The sequence below is a fragment of the Delphinapterus leucas genome, chromosome 1, assembly GCF_059928025.1.
Source record: "Delphinapterus leucas isolate spDelLeu-1000000601 "Yukka" chromosome 1, BTC_Dleu_Yukka2, whole genome shotgun sequence".
Lineage (NCBI taxonomy): Eukaryota > Metazoa > Chordata > Mammalia > Artiodactyla > Monodontidae > Delphinapterus > Delphinapterus leucas.
In genome coordinates this window covers 48,554,081-48,578,992 of record NC_143129.1, presented here as the reverse complement: position 1 = coordinate 48,578,992, position 24,912 = coordinate 48,554,081, and the positions used below count along the sequence as shown (strand labels likewise).

General features: G+C 45.7%; 1 protein-coding gene across 4 annotated transcripts in view; it reads right to left on the bottom strand.

The window, feature by feature from the left end:
• Window positions 1-24,912, bottom strand: part of SMYD2 (SET and MYND domain containing 2) — a 74,601-nt gene that overhangs the window by 26,962 nt on the left and 22,727 nt on the right. For 3 of the 4 annotated variants that reach the window (XM_022593392.3, XM_089909699.1, XM_022593393.3), the window contains exons 3-10: window positions 17,231-17,341; window positions 14,766-14,826; window positions 13,874-13,998; window positions 8,765-8,832; window positions 6,106-6,208; window positions 3,733-3,843; window positions 2,930-3,050; window positions 1,609-1,783 (exon numbers count right to left, since the gene is read on the bottom strand). In XM_022593392.3, coding sequence (XP_022449100.1) covers window positions 1,609-1,783; window positions 2,930-3,050; window positions 3,733-3,843; window positions 6,106-6,208; window positions 8,765-8,832; window positions 13,874-13,998; window positions 14,766-14,826; window positions 17,231-17,341 — 875 coding nt within the window. The remainder of the gene's footprint in view (window positions 1-1,608; window positions 1,784-2,929; window positions 3,051-3,732; window positions 3,844-6,105; window positions 6,209-8,764; window positions 8,833-13,873; window positions 13,999-14,765; window positions 14,827-17,230; window positions 17,342-24,912) is intronic. The other variant, XM_022593394.3, reaches the window with a different exon arrangement.

Here is a 24,912-nt window from a genome sequence, read left to right as displayed (position 1 = left end):
AAAAAGACAGTATACTTAAAGACAGAAACATACCAATGTCTCAAGACCTCGGCTTTCTGTCACACTCTATGATTATCAGTTGGTTTGGCAAAATTATAAGCTCTCTGAAGTCAGGTACACACCTCCTACTTCTTCTAGATATTCCTTCTCTATTGCCCAGCAGAAGGCTTTGTAGACAGCAGGTATTCTCGCTGGTTTTAACTGAAGGCTGACTGATGGGGCCTGCCTAGGAAGGAGCCATCTCCCTAGGAACAGAGACCAGGAGGCAGCTGGTGTGTGTGTGTGTGTGTGTGTGTGTGTGTGTGTGTACACACGTGTGTGTGTTCAAGGTGTTTATTTACAGGCTGGTCTGTTCTACCTGCTCTATCCTCGAAGTCCATCCAAAAGAGACACATTCTAGCTGTATTCCTAGGCAGCGGGCAGCTCGCTGCCCAGAGAGATCCCTAGAGCCAGCAACCAAGAGAAGGCCAGGGCTGGGCCCCCCGGAAGAGCTCCCTAAGCTAACAGAGGGTCCAGCACAGCAAGCCCTGCTGGGAGAGCAACCACAAAGCCAACATTCACTCTCATTCTGTCTCTCTCCCTACAGATCTACAGAGGGACTGAAGCCCAGAGGACTTCCTCACCCACCTCAGGAAGAAGGACAGGCTTTGAGATTATCCCTAAAGTATCAAATTCTGTTTCCAGGAGCAGATTTTAGGAGCTGGCTTCCCCCATGGGCTCCCCCTGCTGGCTAATCAGGGCACTGTGAGGTAAGTGGAGGGCCGACTGGGCAGTGGAAATTCAGACTGGACATAAACTTTACAGTCCCCAATCTTAGAACCTGAAGAAGTACTGAGTGCTTCTCAAAAGCCCTCAGGGTGCTTCTGGAACACAGAGATTTCAAGTCCAATACCCAGAGATTCTGATCCACTTGGTCTTGGAGAGGACCCTGTAAATGCATAATGTAAATGTGTTTAACAGACGCCCCAGTGATCTGATCTAGGCCAGCCAGGCCCTGAAGTGGCTACTCAGAACCTCCTTCTGTCACCCATTTTAAGGTTTACTAACCCTCTCAACATGGAAACTTGCCCATGGTTAACATTCATTATCACTACAAGTTAAAATCCAACTTATTTTATTCAAATCTAGGGGAGGATATTAAATAACCACAGACAACACACCAGTCCCAGAGTTTCCCCATTTGCAAAACTGATGCTGCACCCTGAAAAAAGCAAAAGAAGGGGACAGAAAACCACTAATGGATTACTAAGTGCCATTTAACTTGGAAGGCATGGGAGGGGAACGAAACAAACCGGTGGCTTTTAAATACTGGTCTGAATTAACTACTGTGGACGGAGTACCCTGGATGGGTCCTGGGAGGGATCCTGCCCCAGCACCCGCTGCGTCACCTCAGTCTGCCTCCCTGGGTGCCTCTTCCGGGTGGTGGAGGGCACAGGCCGGGCCCAGCGGAAGCACCCTGTGCCTGCACCTCCAGATGTGTACAGAGGACAGAAAGCTGCTTCTGGCATGCTCCAACATGATAGCGTCAAGACAGAAGAGCCAAGGGACCATTCTAAATCACCCACTTCCATTCTGTGCTAAGATGATGGGAAGCGCCACTGCAATCACCTGTAGGGCTGGATGATTTTCTGTCCGTACCGCAGGGCTCCCTCCCAGTCCTGCATGTACAAGCAGACGCCCATGGCCTGGTACATCATGTGCAGCATGTACACGTTACTGTCCTCAAACACACAGCTCATCTTCTCCTGGCTGAGCTCGCAGATCTCCAGCAGCTCACTAGGGGGTGCTCTAGAGTCAAGGAAAGGACAGGCCTGGCAGATGAGCTAGGCGGCTTCCCAAGGCCCCAGGGGCAAGGAGTTGCTATTTTGTTCACTCCACCTCTAGCTTCACCCTCCGAAAACGTAAATTACAGAAAGCCCGGCAAAAGTGAAAGGAGTCATATTTTTCTGGAAGAAAAAGACTAGGAGAAACTGGAGACCTCAGCTGTTAAACACAAAGAATTTTAGCCACAGGGAACAGAGCCTCCTTTCAGCTGTAAACAATATTGATTAGAATCAAAAATCTTCAATTTTCTAGTTAAATTTAAATCCTCACCCAAGCTGAGAATTTTTGCTAAAGTTCTTAAGGAAAAAGTCCCCACCATGGGAACGTTCTTTTTTACACTCAGAAAAAAATGTGTCTTTCTCCAATTTCCTGTCACTGGTTTTCTTTCTTTCTTCAGTACGAATCTAATGCCTTTTCAACACCCAAGAAAATGCTATACCACAGCGGTTAAGAATATGGATTGTGGGCTTCCCTGGTGGCGCAGTGGTTGAGAGTCCGCCTGCCGATGCAGGGGACACGGGTTCGTGCCCCAGTCCGGGAAGATCCCACATGCCGCAGAGCGGCTGGGCCCGTGAGCCATGGCCGCTGAGCCTGCGCGTCCAGAGCCTGTGCTCCGCAACGGGAGAGGCCACAGCAGTGAGAGGCCCACATACCGCAAAAAAAAAAAAAAATGGATTGTGCTAGCAGACCTGGGGCAAAACCTGGCTCTGACCTGGTGAACTGTGTCCCTTGGGCAAATTACTTGCTATCTATGAGGCTGTTTCCATCTGTTACACAGCAAAACCCTTGGTGAGGTGCCTTGCCCAAAGGAAGATACCCAGTCAGTGAGGGTCTTCAAGGAACAGTTCTGCAGTTTTAGACAATAAAAGTCTTCCACAAGGATGCGCTCCTGAGCCAACTAGTCAAAGAGGAGAAACAGATACGGTCAACATCATGAAATGCTGATGTAGTTGACTCCAAGTGATGGATGGCGAGTAAGTCTTTAAACATTTATCAGGACACATCCTTCCTCCAATATTCAGAATCTGAAACCCATTCTCCCCCCGTTCCCCGTGCCCAAACTCCCCAACACCCCCTGTAAGGGAGGGCTGGTTGTAAAGGATATATTTGTAGTGCTTGGCCCGCCGGAACTCCTCAATGACATTGCGTGCATATCTGACCATGTCACGGATGGCTTCTGCCTTTGGGGGATCATTGAGCTTCCGGATTTCCACCTTGGCCTTATCCTGAGGAAAATGTCCACAGGTTACTTCCCACGGAAACCATACTGATGGGGAGACCTCTCCAATAGCACGTTTTCCCATGCAGAGGTAGAGGCCTACCCATTCTAAAGTTACAAAAGAATGAAAGGGAATCAGGCAGGGGATCTAAGAGAAGTTCAATACTCATTACTTTTTTACAAAAAAAAAAAAAATATTAATTTTCTAGACCCTCCTTATCGAGGCAAGACACCGAGAATATGTTTGCTGTGGGCAGATATGTGTGTTCAGACATCTGTGAAATCAAGAGAATAAAATAAGGAGGGGTGGCATTGACAAAATAATTTGCGCAATGCCAAAGAAAATTCTTCAGATTCTGGTGAATAGGTGGGAAAGCTTGAAAATGTTTCTCATGTGCTTTTTCCCTTCCCTCTCTTTTGAGCAGCCATTTCTTTTCAAGACATAGCAATTTGGCAAATCCTTCTCTTATCTGAACAATGTGATGGAAATGTTTTAATTAGCTGCGAGAATCAGGTTTGAACAAAGATCTGGTCTAACTGGATTCCCCCGGGCTATGCTAGTAAGGCGGTTTAAAGCCTCAAAAATACGACAGGAGGAGACGCCCCAAGTCAGACAGGGGCGCTCGCTTGGCACAGAGGCCCTGAGAGAGAGAGCACAGTCAGCACTTGTGCCGGGTCGGGGAGTTTACCTTGTCTTTGGTGGTGCACTCCTGGCACTCACAGGTGAAGAAATAAGAATCTCTTAACCGGTCATTCCTATCTTCTGTTGGGTACAGGAGGTCAATGTAGCTGGTAAAAACCTAAGGGGGTCCAAAACGTTGATGCTGCAGATTGCTACAGGCCAACTCACGCCTCATCCTGCCTGTCGCTCTGCAAACATTCCTGATGGTGACCTTGCAGGGACAGGAGGGCCGGAGCTCAGGATACAGTCTTTTACCTTAACACACTGAATTCCTCAAACAGAGCACCCGCTAGTGGTGGTGAAGAGAAAGGGCTTCTCTACCCACCTCCTACAGAATCAAGGAATCCCTAAAACGGTCATTTGGAAGGTTGAGAGCATCCCGCTTCCTTCCTCCCCAGAGAGCAAGCTGTGAATCTGGCCCAGCAGTAGATGCCCCTGTCTTGTGTATAGAAGCAAAGGCCACGATGGGCAAAGAGCCTACTCATGCTTGGGATGGGCCCTGCACTATCTCTTCCTGGTCTTTGTTTAGCCTCTTTGATCTCACAACCCGGGACGGCCTAGATGCACTGCTGGGTGGGTGCAGGGGGAACATGAACACACACACGGTGTGTGTCCCTTTATCCTGCCATCAGCTGGCAATGGACCAGGAAGCTCGGCTCAGCAGGCCGGGACAGGTCAGCACAGGGAGGATGCAGCTCCTAGGCCACCAGCAAGCTGCTGCCTTACCCAGCCGGGCCAGAGAACTTGGAAAAGTCATACCTTTGGGCTCCTCAAGTTCTCCCGTCCTTGCTTTTTTCTAACGGGCTCTATAACTGAGACTTGCAGCATATGGAGGAGGCCGGCATTTAACTGTCCATTATCTACTCACTGGGATGGCACTCGCTGCTCATCCCACACCATCAGGCAAACGTCTGACTGAACAGATGGATGTCCCAAAGCCGTCACTGTGCCAGTAACCTCGGGCACTGGCGGGCAGGCGAGGGTGGGGGACCCACACAGGCTAGGTGCTTGCAGGTGCCCTGAGCTCTCCCCAGTGCAACGGGCAGTAACAGAGACCCTGTGGCTCATCTGACACCCCAGGGACTGGCTTTTTCCCCTTTGTAGGGCAGGTAACCCCCAAAACAGTGACTTGCCCAAAAGGAGGAGATTGCATTTCTGATTTGTGACAGCAGGAGGGCAAAACAACAGGAGCGAGCCTCAGCCTCACCCTGCCCCAGTGGCCAGAGCCTGCCTCATCTCTTTGAAATGACTGATGGGCACATGGTGCAACAGACAGAAGGGCCCAGAAGATGGCGACAAAGGCCGCTCGCGGCCCAGACACAGCCAGTCCAGGTGACAAACTGCTCCAGGCAGCCCCAAGCACGGGTCCTGGTGACTTAGGTTCCTACTGACTGCAATTTGAACAAAAGAGGCACAGGGCAGCCTCCACAAGACATTCGGAAACCAAGATACCCTGACTCAAAACAAGATGCCTTCCTCAGGACGAATTCCACAAAGGGTGGAAAGTCTGATTTGTACCTGGGGCGTGGGGCTCCCAGTTTAGCTGTGGGTTAGTTAACAAGGTCCAGAGAAACCGAGGCCCATATCATTTCATACACTAATCATGATATTTAAAAAATTCTAAATATCCAGACATGCAACTTAAAAAATAGCATTAGAGATTATTTAAACTGAAATGTATCTAAAGTGGGTGATTACATTCCCTAAAAATTCATGTGTCTTGCTAGGGATATTAGGATTTACTTTAAGAAAGTATAGCATACATCTGGCAAGGCCTGGCCAGCGTTCTCAACGCACCTGACAGGGTAGTCATGGACCCACAGCACAGGAAAGGAGAAGGGAATCGCTGACCAGATTCACTCCATATCCCTAAGTTAGGGAGGGAAGCTAATGGTGGCCCTTGGCCACAGACTGCCTCTACCTGTCCCATCAAGTGTGTACACCTGGCCATCTGCATTCCATTCCTAGAAAGTGAACCCTCCCATGTTCAGATGTGGAACTGATACGACTTGAACCGTTGATGTCATTTGGAGTTGTAACTCGTTAGCTACTACTGGGTTGCTTTTCTCTTTGCGGGCCCGGGGGGAACAGGCCAAAATTCATGAATCAAAAATAAACTCAAACCCAATTATTTGGAAATGGGAATACACAGACTCTAAGATTGCATTTTGCTCATTTTGGCAGTCTCATTTTTCTATAAATCTCTGTGAGGAACCTTACTCGAATCTATTCTTCCCTGGTTTCTTTTTTTGGCCACAGATGGACATGGCGAGCGCCAAATGGAAGCTGAAAGTTTGGATCAAGCCGCAGGTCTGACCCTGAACCCTGGAGGGACTGAGGATGGTACCCACCACACGGCTGCCCTCAGCCACACACTCACCTCCTCTCCAGGGTGGATTTCCTGTACAGCTCTGACTTCTGCCAGGGTCCCCTTGTAGGTCACAATGACATTGGGGCAACAGCTATGATTCATCAGTGCAACACTGTCAATGAGAAGAGAAAACCCAATGTTCTCAGGAAGGCAGACAGACTGTTCAGGTAACTCCTTGACCACTTCCTTGCTAAGTTGCAGAAACTGGATCTTTGTAGGACATTAAAAAAAATCTAACAGCTGGCCATCAGAGTCTAAGAGGTTGTTGTGCATGCATTTATGACAATATCTAACACCTTAAATTTGAACAGTACTGAAATCTGCAATTCAGAACGGTGATTTCTAAGCCAAAAACAAAACCAAAAAACCCCCCCAACAACGATAAAGACAGCAACAACAACAAATTCCTTCCTGTTAGATGCAGGTCTCAAAACTCAACACCTACAGTGAGCAGCTCCTCCACTGGACACTGTACAAGACAAATGGGCTGTCACTGCCAAGCAGCTTTTTATATCAGAGGACGATTTCTAACATGCTGTCTTCAGATGCTGAGAAATCGGCACCGCGGGAGATGCCGGCTTCCTGAGTGAGGGTGTGTGATTCCCTGAGAGACCTGGAGGAGCCCGTCTGAGGCTCTGCACCTCAATTTCCTCATCTGGAAAATTGGGACATTGCTGCTCCGGCTGCTTGCGGTCTGCTTTACAGGGACGGCGAGGACAGAGAGAGTCGCCTATGTGAGGGCTTTGAGCTTTCTGATTATATCAAGGTCAAAGTTCTGAGAACAGAAATTTCTAAACTACAGGGGAAAAGTGCTTGATCTCTGAAAATGCTGCCTTGGAAATCACAATGCTGATATGATTTCTGCCAAAGGGAATTTTTCCCTCCAATTAAAACTGCCTGGATCCAAACTGGGGCTCAGATGGGCACTCACATCCCGGTGCATCATGGCTCTGGTGGCCGGTGTGACTCGCCTGACGCTCAGTGACCAAAACCCCTTCTCCTGTTTGCTCCATGAACACAAAAAAGCAAGGGGATTGGAGAGCCTGATGCAGAGGAGCTGCCCCCTGGATCGTCGTGTACCAGGGGAGCGGCTGCTAGAGGTCTGGGTGAAGGGGGTGGCTGCCATGGGCAGGGCCATGCGGCGGCTTCCCTGTCTTGTCCGTGGGGAGGGTCACCTCCACCCTGCTTCCCAGCAAGTCATGCACAGGGAATCAGGTCCTAGGAAATCTGACAAAGAAAGGCACCAGAGGTTGTTCTTAGTGGAAGAGCAGGTTTGTAGAACCATTTTGCAAAAGTATTAAGTAACTCATTTCAAGACAGACTCCTGGCCATCTTTCTCATGAAGGCGGGGGACCTGCCCGAAGGCAGGACACCTATCACAGCTCATGCTCTTGGTACCACCGTTCTCTTGGCAACTGCTGGACAGGGTGAAACCTCAAGCACCACCACCCTTAGCCTTGCTTTCGATCTTTCACATACCAAGAGCAGACATTCCAGAGCTCATTTCAGGGCTGAAGATGTCAAGATGAGCCTTCTATAGAGGGTCTAATCACCTTTCTCTTCTTTTTCAAGGCAAAGGTCCCAAAGAACCTTTCCCCAAACCACTTCTTTCCTCACCGTCAGAATTCAGACTGCAGACGACACCATTTTGGCCACAGAAACAGTAATACCATGGGAATAAACTTTGTGTTTCTCTGGTTCAAGAAAGCCTGTGACAGCTGATCAGGGGACATGGACCTGAACAGATTTTTCTGTCTTTCAGACCCGTACGATGCACAGAGCTGGGCAGCAACAGACAAACATGTAGGGCTCACGTGCCATCCACGGCCAAAGCATGGGTGTTAAGGGTTTCCTGCAATTGCTTCAACCTAGAGGCAGAGGCTCCTGTAGTTTATATTAAGCAACATCACTTTAGATGAAACTAATCTACAGTGTGGAGGAACTCAAGACAGGGGATGCAGGAAGGGCTCCTTTGCTCCATCTGTGAAGCCAGGGCTTGATGTCAGGGGACTGACGCATTTGGAGACCATCCTGTCCATCAAATAGATAACGGCAAAGCCATGCTTGGCAGTCCATTACAATCAGAGCTATAATGATCTCCGTTGCTCAACTGGCTGGCCTTTCTTGAATTACCTGAGTATTCCTAACATAAAGAAAAATCCTATCGTTCTTTGAAATTTTTCCCTAGTTGACTACTTTAGCATATTCTCCCTCCAAGATGTGCTGTTTCTATACTGGTATTTTTCAAAAAGGACAGATGAACAAGAAGCTTACACAGTCTCTACGTAAGTCTACAGCCAATTCTTGGCAATTAATGTTTTCCTTTGAGTGGAAGAAACCCAAAGATTCCCAGAACCACAGATATGCAAAAAGCAAATTTCTCAGCAGGGCCTGGGCTGTTCCTTCTATGCACACTCTAAAACATTCTTGAATAACAACTCTCTACCTAGCAGGACTTACCAAGCAACTGTTGTCTTAACTACTACCTTCAGATCCTTAAATGCAGGGGAAATATTTTGAAATCTGGCATAATTAAAAAGGGGACTTAATTCACTTGGAGTTTCATGTGTGCCACATGCAGTTAGGGAGGTTATTTAAAAATCAAAAACAAATTCAAATTAGTGATGAATAAGTAAAAAGAAAAAAAATGAAGCCACACTCAGCCTACTCAGGAAATACTGCTGATCCCAAATGAGAAAGTTCTTCATCTTCAATTGTGAAGCCATTACAGTTAACCTGTAGTGAGAAAGGAAGGGGAGAGAGGAAGAAAAAAAAAAATGAGCTAAAGCCTCTCTCTGGATAGAAATCATTTCTTTAATTTTAACCTTTAACAAATTAACTAGGAAGATGTTTGGTTTAGTGATTTGAAAACCTTTCTTTTGGCCAAGATATCTTATGTTCAAACACAGCTTACAGATCAGTCTCATGTGTAAACAAATAGAAACAGAACTGTCAGGGCTGATGCACCCTTAGTCTAGCCCACCTGCCCACCTGCCCATGGTAGCCCAAGAGCACAACGAACCACTAAGGCTCCAAGGACTGAAGTCTGCAGATCAGCATGGGAGTCAGGACATCTGCACTCTGATCCTAATTATGCCACAGACCTGGTGTGGGATCTTAAGCCCATCACCGTGTTCCTCTGCCCTCGGTTTTCCTCCATTAAAAAAAGGAGTCACTTAACCTGGTACCTAGCTCATAAGGTGAGGCGGCAAATAGCCTTTACATAGCTAATCTAACTGCTGTCCATCCCCTTGAGAGGCAGGGGGACCAAGGCCCTGAAGCTACTTGGGACTGAGAATGTTCCTTCATGCCTCAGCCACATCAACTACTGGCCACTTGTTCATCTTTGAAAAGAAATATTACACTGAAAATCACCAAGGGCAGCTCTCAACATCCTGGAAGTCTAATTTAGAGCTCATAGCTGAAAATAAGGACTATACTTCCCCAGTTCAGACTGTTTCATAAACTCACTCTTTCCACAGACATCCACCGAGGAACCCTTATATGTTGGGCACTGTGCAGAGAAGGAAGAACGGGCCAAAATCTGTGCTCTCCAGGAACACCCAGGCTCCTGGGAGACGGTTAATTCGGTGGGTATTTTTCATTTGGATCTAAAACTTCACAACTGGAAGGGGAATCGGTCGCTTTACTTTTCAGATGATGAAAATAAGGTCAGAGAGGGGCAGTGACTCACCCAAAGCCAGGGGCAAAGGCTGAGAGCCCTGCTCTCCCTGACAGCTATGAGGTTGTCTGTGAAGCCTGCATGCTGAATGATTTCACCCCGTGAGCTGCAGCCAGGCTCCTTCCTACCAGACACACCACATTGGCGCCTTTCAGGCCAATGGATGGGCTTTTTAAAACTAGCACCCACCAAGCACTCACTCTGGGCTAGGCACTGGGCTGGGTGCTGCATATTTACCCTCTCATAAATCCATACTACTACTCTGGCATAACCCATTTTACAGATGGGAAAACTGAGGTTCAGGGAAGTCAATGATTAAGTGACTTGTTCAAGGCCATGTAAGTAGCAAGTGGCAGAACAGGAGTCAAAATTCAAATTAGACATTCTGATGGCAAAGCCATCAGAAACACAAGTATTTTTCACTGTACCATGCTTCTAAAACTGTTCTGATCTCTGATTCTTAATGTTGCAATTTTACTTAAAATTGAAGGGCCAGTGTCAAAGGCTTGGAAATCTTGGTACATAGAGAAGTAAAGGCTCTGATGGGTTTGACTTGCAGTTTTTACAATTCAACACATTTACGATCAGTATTTACAATTTTCAACATAAAAAGAGATGACTGTAGGCTAGTAGAACAATATACAGTTTTTGAAATCCTGAGGTGTTGGGCATTTTTATGTAGAAGACTTAGCATACTATTTTTTGTGCCAGCTTCAGGTACTCTAACCTATTCTGTCATCAGGACATTAACCAACTATCATTAATGAGTGACCATCAACCAACATTATGTTAAGAGGAAATCAGCACCTTCATTCATTCAACAAAATTTACTGGAGCATGAACTATGCGTCCTGCACCGTACTAGGAACTGAATGATCTATACCCAGTCTCAGACTGGATACTAACATGCCTCAGCAGTGGCTGGTACCCACAGGATGACAACAAACGTCTGTGAAGTGGAAGAATGAATGAGAGAACTTGGCAATTTTACAACTGATCTAGGGACCGACAGCTCTTGACTAGCTTTGGGAGGTCGGGGAAGGAGACTTGTCCCTTTGCTTCGTAATCTCTTCCCCTTCGAGGTTCTCAGCTGGACTGTCTATGACTCCAAATGCTTTCAGGCTTCAACGCTGCACGACCACTGGTCGGCTTTATTCCCTCTGCCGCCCTCCTCTCACTGTGGAGGAGACAGTGTGTTTCTTCACTGCAAAGAACGGCTCCTGTGAGCACAAGTGTCATCACTGTTCCTTTCTGGGAGGCGGTAATGGTGTTTAAGCCAACTTGCATAGCAATTTGCCTGCTAGCTTTCCCTCCCTTCTGAAATATCCCTAGGGAAGAAAAGTGAATTTGCCTGTTAAGAAAGATGCATGGGCCATCGTCCTTTTTTTTTTCCAAGTCAAGTCAGGCGTTAAGTGCCTTACTGAAGCTATTCTCATAATCAGCATCTAGACTAGATGTAGGCTGCACACCAAAAATACACTTCCCAACCATGCATATGCTCCCGGTGATTAAAATGCACCTCAGCGCTGCCGAAGGAGCGCAGTCACCTTCTGCTACCAGCTGCTGCTGGGCCACGAGCTAAGCCACAACACCCTCCCATGAACCAGAGAGAGGAAAGGGCTCAGAGGCTGGAAGAGCAGACATGCAGCTGAGGGCTGAAAGGCAGGACCAGAAGGCGGCATGGGGCTGGAACAGCACTTTTCAGTTTTGCTTTAAAGTTGTCTTTGAGGGTACTGAATGTCCCTTTTCAAATTTATATATGGAGAAAAGATATGTATGTGTGCAGTATGTGCACCTATGTGTACACACACGATCTCAGAGTGGATATTATGATCTGATAAGTATAAAGTCTTTCAAGGAATTAATTACCTATAGTTATATATGTGTGTGTGTGCATGTGTGTGTATATATATATATATCTGTATCTATCTCCTGGATTTTCTGAGTCAGTCCAAATTTCAAGGACTCTGAGTCATTTTCAGCACAAATATATTTCTGCTTGTGACACCAAGTGCCTTGATTTTTGGTAACTATGGTCCCATATCTACTATGTCAACACTGAGAAGTCCCATCAGCATGCATTACTGTGTTGGAAAAAAAAGTTGTTTTTTCCACAGCTTGCAGTGGAAAGATACCTATATTTATTTCATCTCTCTTGCTTTCTCACAGAACCATGCCTCATCTAATCCAGAAAAGAAGTCATGTATCTAGCTTTTTAAAAAATGTAAGAGAAGTCAATTCCTCAACTTTGTACTGTCACCCAAATCCACTGTCTTAGGATGCGTAGGGAAATATGCTGTAATAATCCCAGGATCATATAATGAAATCAGGAAGGTTTTTCATCATGCCTATTAACACTCATACCTTGAACCCATTTTTTCTTTTACCGAGAACAGCATTTTTTTCTGATTATGACAGTCACACAATAGAAATATATCCACATAAACATAAAGTCTATCAAGGAACTCATCAAACTGTTCACGGTGTTTCTCACGGAGGGGTTGAAGTAGGTGAATGAAGTGGTGATGACTCACTTCTTTCTTGATATGTGCAATTTTTAAAGTGGGAGAACTATGGGTGCTTTTCATCTTTTCCTCTTTTTAGTATTTTCTTAAGTTATCCATGCTCATTGTAGAAAATCCAGAAAAATCATCCAACAAAAAAGCAAAAATTTTCCACAACTCAGGAGATAACCAACAGTGAACTTCCGTTTCAACTTTTTTTTTTAACGTAATTTTCATATTACACATTCCCCTGCTCTTACACTTAATGTTTTATCATCAACGTTTTTCACATCTTCAGATATTCTTTGAAATGTAATTTATAAAGGCTACATAACCTTCCATCGTAAGGCTAAGCCAAAATTTATTTACCAGACTCCTACTGCTGACCATTTATAATATGTACTTCCTTTTCGTTTTCTCTTTTTTTCCCTTTTCTTTTTTTTTTTTTTTTTGGTTTTAAAAAGAACCACGCAATAAACAATTTGCATGTCAATTTCTGTCCATAATCTCTGACTACTTCCTTAGGCTAGATCCCTAAAAATGGAATTAGTGGGTCAAGGGGTATATAGGCGATGCTTACTCTGTCCTAAGATGAAAATGTGTAAGTATCTACCAAGCTCTTTTATCCATCTAGGCACTGAAGGCTCTGGCAGGGAAATGTAACTACTTGTGCCCACAGAGCAGTATTCTAGTACCTCTCTTTCTGGGAAGGTCACCTTCAACTACACGTTCAGCTTGGAGGGGAAAACGCAAGGGTATGTTAGGGAGAGAAATCCGATCTGGTAAGTCATGCCAGGAAGAGCCACCCTCACAGTAACAGAAGACTGATGCAGCCAGACTGTGTTCAGCCAAAGGGTGGCGGCTGCACTGTCTTTTGTGTCCTAGCCATGCCCAACGGAGCCTCGGCCTTTCCAAATGGCTGGTTTGGCAACCAGCCTTAGCGCCTTTAAGTTGCTCTTGTCTAGAAGCCTCTTTAATTTTTTTTTTTTTTTATCATATCTGATTTTGGTAAACCTAGGCTCCTCTAAATAGGATTTCTTAGCAACCATCAGGAAAGACTTCCTGTACGTAGACCCACTTGGGCTCCTCTCTTTGGTGACTGTCCTTCCTGGGGCCGTCTGTATTTGCCTCTATTTATCCATACAGTGTTGGTAGGAGTAAAAAAACAAAACAAAACAAAAACAACCAACCAAAAAAAGCCCACTACTGTCAGAAGGGAAGGTTTAAGAGAAGAGTAAAATTTAATGTAGGAACCTCAAATGGTCTTTTCTATTCAAAGAGCTTCCAATATGCCATGGTACTGGGGCACTGGCAACTCCTCTGTTTTCATAAACCCTTCCTGCAGCAAGAGGCAGAGGTAGGGCAAATTTCCTATGTGCCACCATCAATGAGGGCCAGCACAGACAGCACCCTGATCTGCTCAAGGACGCCCAGCCAGTCGATGCAAAACAGGGCCCAATAGGTCAAGCACCATGTTGCCAAGTAGATGCCATCGTTCTACTTTCGTTCATCTTCACCGACCACGTGGTGGGGGGAGGGACTCAGGCAGGGAAAGGTTAGACTAAGTGTCACTTGATGCTCGCATTCTTACCTGTGCGAAGAGAACTACCAGGCTATGGTTGTCAGGGAACTCAAGGTGCTTGGAGTAAAAGTGATGGAGAGCAGCAATGTCACTCTGAATCAAACCTTTCTTCTCATTGTCTAATTTATCCAGATCTGTGGATAAACCATCATTCAGCTGGTAGAAAACTCTGGACTTCTAGCTATATCCTTTTATTGGGATCATGTTCAAGTGTGTTAAACTCTGGAGTCTAGCTATATCCTGTAAATGGCATGAAGTGGGAGAAAAAACTACGTGGAGCCCCCAGGAAATATACCTCCTCCTCATTTGGTCTAACTGATAAACCCTAGGGCAAGAAAAGCGTGCCATTTCTTTCTTCTCTTCCTCTGACAACTGGAAGTCACTCAGGACAGGGAATTTCAACTGACCATTAGCAACAAGGTCAGGAATGAGTGGCGATGACCGATAACTAGCTTGGTCAAGTCAAGGGCCCCCCGATTGGCCCTGGAGTCTACGTCATGATCGAGAAAGTGGACAGCCCCTGATTTAATGCCTTTCCATAAGGACGTCAGCTGTTTACAGGACTGCAATTCAGCAAAGATCCAAAAAATACTCAGCATGCCAGGAGAGCCAGCAGGAGATAGCGTAGGATGTAACAATTCATCCTGTAAGTTCCTACTTCCCCTTAATTATTTCCTAGCAGGTCCTAGCAACTCAGAAAAAAAAAAAGTTATATTCATTTTTCAAAACAGCACACAAGTCAAAATAAAAACTGGTAATCGTAAAATTCCCACCACCACTAAGAATCCGGCTTCCCCACCACCACTAAGAATCCAGCTATCTCTTCCTTTCCTCAATCCCGTCTAATTCACAGATAATGTGTGGGTAAGATAACTCCTCAGCCAGTCACAGGGAGACTTACGTGATTCAAACTCCTTCACGGTTAACAATTTCTCTGAAGGTGTTCTCTCTGGGTGGATTTTCTAGTAATTGGGGAAGAAATCACACAGACACAGATTTCAACACCTAGTGCAAAAAAACAGTGCTTTCACTTGTACATCAACATGAAGAAAAAGGCAATAGTTCTGAATGAAGTAAAGAGAGCTAGCCAAGGAGTCTGCCATTTGGGCTCTGAGAGCTTTTGCCTAACATCCAAATCCAAAGGACTCTTTTGAAAAGCTTTTAAAAGCACCTGCCACGTTCCTAACACCCTGATAATGCTATGCACACAGTAGGCTCAAAAATGCTTGTTATGGGAAAGAACGGTGGCTAGAAAACAACTTTTTAGGTCCCTGACTTAAAAGGACCGAGTCTACAGATGAACCATCCCATTTATTATTTCTCCTTCTAAAAAGGAACAAAATCAAACCCCCATCCATTTTACACTTTCTTTAAGCATAAGCTAAAATGATCTCAAATTCCAGGTTTTAAAAAGAACACTTTCGGTTGTATCCGTGAGCCCAGATTCACTTGAAACGTGTTGCTGGCTTTGTTCTAGACACCCCAAGAGGAGCTGACAATAGTAAACCCGCCAGGCTTTGAGAACATGAATAAACTTGGTGTTGACAAGAGTTCAAACGCCGAGCTCAAGAGCTGGCCCAAGGCCGTGTCTTTGTAATCGGGCTATTCAACTTGGGTATACAGGTGGTCCAGCCGGGCGCTCTCACCTCCCTAGTTAGCATGCTACGCTTCCCCTTGGCAGTTGGGTAGCCTGTCTCCCCGAATCCTTTGCAAGTGACTAGAATACAAATGGTCTGGTTTTTTAATCATCAAGTCCTATAGGGATGAAAAGATGGCCAGGTAACTTTTCATTTAATAGACTATTAGTCATAGTAGTAATTATAATAAAAGTTGAATGAAACTGGTATAAACTCATCATAGCTTTCAGACTACCCTCCTGGTGCCAAAACATTTCAATAGTTCTTTTTTAGAGCGGAAATCTTCCCATTCACAGGATCCATTTCTATAAGATTAGTAAGTCATTTTGCCTGGGAAAACTTTTCATTCAGAAAGGGCACCGGCTCCTTCTGAATTCTTAACCACCACACTTTCAATAACGTCAGGCGGCGGGGCTGGGGGGGAACCAGCAGACTGGTCACCCAATCCTCCCAAGATGCTTATGGATCAAATCGGATGGCTTACTTACCCTGACACCTCACCCAGTCACACCATTTTCTTTCTCCTACCCTTTCCTTCCGAACAAGTACTTGGCATATATTTAAAGATGACACTTAGTAAGGACCCAAAAGTTAACCTCCTCCAGCAAAAAAAGCATTCTGATTTTTCGGTCTCACTCTACAGGCCAGCCTTGATGCCTGTGGTTACCCTGAGCCAGCGAAGGCGCATGTCTGCAAGCACCTGACCCAGGCTGAACATAACAGAAGCATGACTTCAGAGGTCAGAAATGTTCTCCTGTCTACGATGCCGAGGAGCCTGACTTGGTCTGGGGACAGATATGAGCTGGTCAGGATCACATTTGGTTTCGATGAAGGAAAAACCAAAGTTTTAAACGGCGGGAGGTGGGGTGGGGGAAGACAGAAAGAAGAGGCAGATGAAATTTCAGCTTTAAAAGAGTTACAGTACAGAGGCCCTGCCCCCAGCTTATCACTAGCAAGCAGCTCCGTGGACATACACCTTCTAAGCTCCGTGCGGCCCATTTCATCGTGTCACAAGGACAAGTCCTACGGCATTTTCCGCCCCTCCTGTCAAGATCAGGCGTCTTATTATCATGCAATCAATAAGGCCTGAGCAAACTGGCGGTCAGGACCACCAGCCCCGGCTTCATCTTTGGAGGAAACCGTTGATGGCTGTCTTCATCCCCACCCTCCTCCCCTCTCCCCCTCCCCTCTCCCCTTGCCTCGATTTCTAGTTTTCCGCTCCTTTTCTTTCTCCTCTCCTTGCACATGCCATGCTGGCTGTTCTACCCCAAGGCAGGGCGAATAACGAGAAGGAGAGGAACAGGACCCAGCACAGGACAGGGGCAGAGGGCGGGGGGAGCAGAGTTCACTCTGTGTCTGGGGAAAGACGGGAACGGTGCAAAGCTTCGAAGGCCGGTCTGGTTCCCTAGGACACTCTGATTATTGTCAGTCAGGTTTTCACGCCCTGAAAGGCCGTATTTTTCTATGTAAACCTGTCTCATAAAAAGCTCAGAATTTAGTAACTGTGGCTACGTTCCTGGCCTGGGGTAAGTGACATCCTAGCTGCACAGGTCAAACAAACCAGCTCACACGTGCAGCATTGTTCCCAACCCCATCCATATGGATGTGACCGGAAATGGGGTCCCAGGACACTTAACGAGAGATGATCACCATGGGTCACTCACTCATCTTTCTGACCTTTAAGAAAAATAAAAATAAAACACACTTGAACGTGATCCCAATTCCTCACCTGTTTGGCCAGAATCCGTGCAGTTAGCCTTACAGTCTCTGAGGGATTCCAGTTTTCCCCCAAAACAACCATGGGAGAACATTCCAGCTTGTGCATGGGCCAATCTTCTCTCTGGGAAAGTGAAAAAACAATTATTACACACACACACACACACACACACACACACACATATACTGCAATAAAGTTCGAAAAGAGAGGATGCAATAAGTCCTACTAAGGTCAAGTGAAATATGTTTCCTTTTGGAAAACACGATGATGCTCACAAAAGCTAGAGATGAAAACATCCTTTAAGATAGTTGTAGCTATATAACCTTGACTCAGGCCTGGCCAAGGTTGTTGGCAAGAGAAAATTTGCTTTGTGTTGTTTCATCAAGCATCTGGTGCCCCTCATCATTCCAAACAACACACACACCTTTCCATTATCTGTGGTCGCTGTCAAGTCACAGGGGTGAGTGACTTTGGCATTAGCCATTGGTTTGGCTCTGCTACCTACGGTTCTGTTCTGGCTCTGTTCTCACTTCAGAGCAAATAACCAAGAAGTGACACACACAGCACCTAGTCTGTGTGTGTCTACACAGACACAGCACAGCACCCTTTTACAGGTGATAAAAACAAAACACAAATGAGGGCTTTGTCAAGGGCCCTCTAAGAGTCTGGCCAGGGCAACTCTTGGGAATATTTAGGAACACAGACTTCCTGAAGAGTCATTTGATAAAAGAGGAAAACTGTTCTCCTTTCTATCACTTGTCTTGAAGTTTTCTGCCCCAGGTTGGGGGGTAAAGGGCGTGTGCTCACTCCTGGAAGGGTGGAGATGCCCCCTATGAGACGGGAAGGCTGAGGAAGTAGGAGGACGTGGGTGCCGTGGAGGAAGGCTCTGAGCACTGGGCATAAAGAATGATGCTGGCGTCAGTGACAGGGTTACTGTGGGGTGACTGGGAACTGCCTGGACCACACGGGCTCCAATAAAAGCCCACCGCAGTGGCGTGATGGGGCTGAGAGGCTGTGGGAGAGGACTCAGTGGGAGTCTGCAGACACTCTTTGTCGCAATGGAACTGGGTATCGTCGTGTTCTCCCCTCCGCCTTTCCTGCCTCAGAAAATGGCAAGTCTGATGGTTCAGGTGCTCAGGCCAGAACCCTGGAGTCCTCCTGGCTGCCTCTCTTCTCTCCCTTCCACTCCACATAAATCTCCCTGGCAAATCCATCCTGTCTGCCTGCAGAATACAGCTAGCCTTTGATTACTTCTTGCCTCACCACCACCCCCACCTTTCTACTGGGTGTGCAGACCCGACACCTCGCCCTGTGGCTACCTGGACACCTGCTTCTGCCCCCACCCAACTCTGCTCCAGACACCAGCCAGAGTAATTGATTCTGCAAAGCACAACTCAGATCCTGCCTTTTCTCAGCTTAGCACCTTCTAATGACTTCTCACCTCAGAGCGAAAGGCCAAGACTTAAAGATGACCCGTGAGGCTACACGTGGTAGGAGCCCCCCCTCCCCCGCTTCCATTACTCTGAGCTCATCACCACCACCATGCTCCCTCACCTCACTCCATGCTGGCCACCACGTCTCCTTGCTGCTCCTTGAACAGACCACGCTTGCTCCTGCCAGGAGATCTTTGGCACTTGCGGTATTTCCTGGCTAGACGCCTCTTCCCCTAGACATCCACCTTGCTCCCTCCCTCCTCCGCGTCTCTGCTCCGATGCCCCTTTTCAAGGTACCTGCCATGAATACTCTGTCAAGACCAGCACTCTCCCCAACACTCTCCCTTTCCTTGCTTTTATGTTTCTTCTTAGTACCTCTCACCACCTGACATATTACACACTCTTTAGTTGTTTGGTTTACTATGTCTCCCTCCCGCTCCCACTAAAATAAAGGACGTTATTAGTCTGTTTTGTGTACGCCTGTTACCCCAGAACCTAGAACAGTGCCTGGTGTTTACTAGGCACTCAATAAAGTTGCTGAATGAATGAAGATGTCTCCCTCCCCTCCCCCATGCCAAATATAGGAAAGACACGATGTCACAATGATTTAAGGCAGCCCGTGGCACAGACCCTTGGCTCAAGTTCTGTGCCAAGATGTTCTGCAGAGTTAAATAACACCATGCCAAATATAACTAAGAACAGGGGGAGAAAGAAATGACAAGATATGCACAAGGGAGAAGAGGATCTGTTTTTAGCCAAAGCCTAAAATGAGAGCACGGTGATGAGGCAATGTGGTAGGAACAGGTGGGTCTAGTTCCCAGCCGACAAACCAGCTCCCTCCCCAAATGCAAGGCAAAAAGGGAAAGTCAAAGAGGGCTTCAAGCCTGGCCTTGGGATATCCAAGGGGAGTGAGCACCACCAGCTGGGGCAGATGGATAACTGGCAACTAGGAACACACACGTGTCCACTATGACCCCAGGAACGCTAATACAAGGTCTCTGCAGGGCCTTGAAGATGTTAGTTTTCTGAACTGTAGGTGGTGTCTTTTGGTGTTTAACAATGAGCTCCTGGGAGAAATAAGTTTAATACTAACATTTCTTAATATGACTTACATATTATTAATAGAATTAATGTCAAATTAATGCGAATAAAAAGTAACATACAATGTAGACATGTATTGATGTTAATGTCTTCAAAGGGAAGGGAACCTAACTACAGGGCACAGTCTGGAGGCGAGCAGAGTGCTGTGAAGTAAGAGGACACTGGTTTGGGGCTCGGGGAGACCTGCATTCTCACCCCCCCGCTCTGCAGCGAAGCAGCTATGTGACACCAGGCAGGCCTCTTAATCCCTCTGCATCCATATCCTTGGCTGTAAATAACATGATCCCTAAGTTATTTAGCAGGTCCAGAATTCTGAGTCTATAATTTTATGCTTTCCAACAGTGATAATCAGACACAAAAGCTTGAAGACTACCAACAAATATAGGACCTTCAAATGGGATAATTAGGCATTCATGCAACCAACCACAAAGGGTCATTGTGGGGATCCAGCAAATAAGCTAACCCACAAGAAGCATTCAGACCAGTGCCTGGCACACACTGCGCTCTCAACAAACGCTGGTAATTGTTCATTTACTGGTTCTTTCATTCATCCAATAAGCCCTCGACTGACCGTAGAGGCAGAGGTGGGAGATGGAGTCTTTGACTTCAGGTAGTTTACGACTATATCCGAACACAAGGTAAAAGTAAGAGCACCTAGAATGTGATACAGCCCCACACAAAGCAGTTAAATCAGAGAGCTGGGTAAATCCAAGGATGCGCAGAATCATGTAAGTTTCATCAAGGGAAATTTACTAGGTAATAAGTTTTCACTTTCTGTCAGAAGGTGGAAATGACAGAGATGTGCCACAATGGCACTACTCGGTTTTAATTCTTTTTTTTTTTTTTCGGTTTTAATTCTTAAAAAAAAAAAAAAACTGTTGGGGGGAGAAGAACATCTGGTAGAAATGTCAGATAGGTTCTGAGCATATCCTGATATAATCTGCCCCTAAGTTCTGAGCATATCCTGATATAATCTGCCCCAATTTTGCCCATAAGAAATTATAAACAATCAGATTGGACAAAATTGAAACAAAAAATTAAGCTAGCCTGATGGACAGGAATAAGTCTTATCAATTAATAGTGCTTTATTTGTGTTTTGTTTGGTTTTTTAGTACTGCCAGTTTCACTGCACACAGAATGATTTTGCAACCCTTTATGCTTTTAAAAAAACATTTTTGCCCGTTTTTCCAAAACTTTCTCTACTAGTTTTCTTCAAAATTCAAGCTGTTCCTCCTTGCCTGATTGCAATCTTTATAAAATTTTATGCAAACTCAAATGGATCCCATTTCCCAGGAAAGTAATATACAAATAAATGCACAGGAAGGATTCAGAAAGACACATGCCAAAGTGTTACTAGTGATTTTCTCTGGAAGGATAAAATTATGAAGTATGGCTACTCTTTCTGTTCTTCTTTCAGTCTTTACTTTCTGATTTTTCTATATTGAGCACAGATTATTCGTGCAATAAATTTGAACAATTAACTATCGTAAAAGTAAGATAGGGAATATTTTGGTACACTTTTTAAACTTCTAGTTCATTTTCAGCCAATGTAATAACAGCTCTGCATGACTTTCCTTTTTGCACATGGACAAAAATGCTTAAAGATGCGTAAAGAGCATTGCAAAATTGTTTCATGGTACACCGGCACTTCCAACACTGGAAGAAAAGAGTGACTGTTATGTCATCCAGTTTTCTGCTGAGCAACGATATATTGCCTCCCTGCGTAAGAAGACCGGATTCTTATTGTGACGTCCCCTTTTCTAACTCTCGCATTTGGTGTTTCTTTCGTTCTAATGGGGCTTTCAATCTACACCATGTCTCCTTGTACACACGCATACGTGGTTTCCTGAAATGTGGAGCAGCACGCGTAGGTGATTTCTTAAAATGTGGAACAGTAAGAAAATGTCAGACTTGCTGCTCTCTACTACCATTCTCTGCGAGAGGAAGAATGAAGAGGGAATCAGGGGCTTAGTGACCATCTCACACCAAGATGACAGACACTGCTGAGCCCCCATCACAAGGACATCTGCTTTGTTTTCTCTTCCCATAAAAGAGTGATTGGGATGCACTCATTCATTCCTACACGTTTTTTCCTACTGGTGACATTAACCATTTAGAAAAAAGAGTGGCTCTGTTGAAGATGGTTCCTGTGTCTGGGTTAAGAGGACAAAGCGAATTTAACCAGGACTAAACCTATGACTCTGGCCCCACTCACTAATCACCCAAACAACGACAGGGTCATGGGAGCACTTCTTGGACATTTCTACACTTCAGTTACTTTCTAATCGATGATAAAAGTCAAGAATGTTCGAGAATCTTTGATCACAAGCTCCTCACACGTGCCTTTTAAAATCTCCATTGGGATATGCCCCTTCCTACTTTCAAAAGCACACTCATAATCCTATCACCTCTATTTACAAAACACAAATCGTTTTCTTCTATTTGTCAATGTTAAGAAATAATACCCTAGAAAGTTCTACTCCACAATTCCTCTATGTAATAACTTTCTAAAACTATTCTCTTCAACGTGTCGTAGTACGACTTAATGAAAAAGTCTTGAGTGAGTGAATAATACACTTAGTTTTCCAGGCATATTTATAAAAATAAATATAGTTCATTAAAACACACAGGTTACAAACCAAGCCTAACTAAAAAGGAATTCTCTATTTCTTTTATATTTCCTCCCATTACCCTCTCATGCATCGTCAATTAAAATCTTTCCTCTGGCAGAGGATCCCACTGAGCCAAGTGAATGAAGAGGAAAGGAAATGGGACAAGACAGGGCCAAACTGTATACAACAAAGCAGGATCCTAAAGCCCTGCAGTTAGAGAGGAGGGCCCGGAGAGAGTAAACACAGTGCTGAGGGTCTCCTAAGATGCTGTGTTTGTGGAAGGATGTGTGCCTTACACTCTTGGAGAGGTTTCTGGAAAGACAACACCACTGGAAGGGGTCTTCCCCCCTTTCACCTCAATGAAAGGCCGCTTCTCAGTCTTTGACACATTCCCACAGTGCCTCTTCTCCTGGAGGGTCCTCAGCACCCCCAAGCGCAGTGTTGGAAAGCAGTGAAAAGCCCTCCCCAGGCAGCCTGCACAGTCTGGTCTCGGTTCTGCTGCTGTGTCCCCTTGGGTGGGTCACCCAACCAGTGTGGACATAGTTTTCTTATCTACTGATAAACCTTTCCAACCCCATCATCTGATGTGTGACTCCAGGTGGGTGGGGTCTGCCTTTGAAGAACGCCCAGAGAATGACCAGCAGCTGAGGGCCATGCTTTCTTAGGCGGAGAATCGCTCATTTACCTTCTTCACTGCTGCTCTTGTTCTGTACCACTTGTAGCAGAGTCTCCACTTTGATCCTATCCAAGCAGTCCCTTGGGCAGAACCCTGAATACATTTTTATCTGGAGCAAATGCCCCAGATTCCCCACTAATGATTTTATGGATGAAGCCCTTATACAGCCATTTATTTCTAGGCGCTTATTTTGATTAAACCTTTATGACCATTCTATCTCATTGTAATACAGTGTCCTGCACTTACTCAGTTCTTCAGTACCGTAGGATAGAACACCTTAATGACTATTAGCCTCTTCCTTCCACATCAGGAGACAGATGAAACAAAAACGAAACTTACAGGTCAAATCCAGCCTCACCTCTAGAAAACGAGTGGCTCTGGGAGCTGTGTTATCACTTGTCCTCTAGGAGGCTACTTCTGTCACGAGGGATACTTCACAGAGCACAGGAAAACTGAATTGCAGAAGTGCTCTCCAGGACTCATGGTGTCCTAGCCCCGAACCTGGGCGACACGCAGGGAAGACTGCACATCACGACGCTGGACACAGCAAGCTGTCTTGGCCCAGACCTTCAACGTGACTTACAGTCACAGCACTGTATCCCCTCACATCTTGGGATTCCTTGCTACAGGCAATCGCATTATGCTTTAACCTGTACAATCTGTCTATAGGAGGAGAATGTACAGACTTCAAGCTGCTTGCTGTAAAGTAATAAAGAGGCATTCTGGGGGGCTTCCCTGGTGGTCCAGTGGTTAAGACTCCTCGCTTCCACTGGAGGGGTCACGGGTTCGATCCCTGCTGGGGGAACCAAGATCCCGCATGCCACGCTGCACGGCCAAAAAATTAAAAGAAGAGAAGAAAACCTTCTTTAAAAAAAAAAAAGAAAGAAGAAAAGAAAAAAGAGGCATTCTGGTTAACGCGGGTTGATGAACTCGATCACTGTGAACCTTCCAAGCAGGCCACCTATTACTGTGAGTGTGCAAATCTGGGAGACTAGGTCCTAAAGGCAGGGGGACCACAATGGCCACCTCAAGACCCCAACCTGGACCACGATGATTCATCAAAATAATGCCACCTGGTGAGGCCTAATGGAAGACAGCTCAGCGGCCCGCTCAGGAGACCCCGAGGTAGCTCAGCATCTCACAGATTCTCATATTTTATATTAATGCGGAGTTTACGGTTCATCAGAGAAGTTAACAAGCATTTTGTAACAAGCATTCCTCATACAATGTACACCATTAGGGATCTCAAGTTCTTAGAAACCATCCATTCTTAGGTGAAAAAAACAAGCCCCTCGGGTGAGGGGAAGAGACAGTCAGGGAGTTTGGGATCGACATGTGCACACTGCTATATTTAAGATGGATAACCAACAAGGACCTGCTGTATAGCACGGAGAACTCTGCTCAATGTTATGTGGCAGCCTGGATGGGAGGTGAGTTTGGGGAAGATTGGATACATGTATATGTATGGCTGAGTCGCTTTGCTGTGCACCTGAAACTATCACAACATGGTAAATCAGCTATACTCCAAGATAAAATAAAAAGTTAAAAAAGAAAAAAAAAGTCCCTTAAATCTAACATATGCTGTATACGTTATTCTCTGCATACAGCTAAGCTTCAGTCCAGCCTGAGTTACTGTAATATTATTATTTATAAGCCCTCACGCCTGCACACAGCATTACAGTTTACATAGAACTTTCATATCTGTCAAATCATTTGGTCCTTACAATTCATCAAGATAGGGGCCACTGTCCTCATTTACATTTAAAGAAACAGAGACTCTGAGATGTCCTTTGTCCTATGTCCTATGTCCTATGAAGTTCCTAGAGCTAGTCATTTGCAGAGCTGGGACCACGTCCTCCTAGTCTTCTGTGT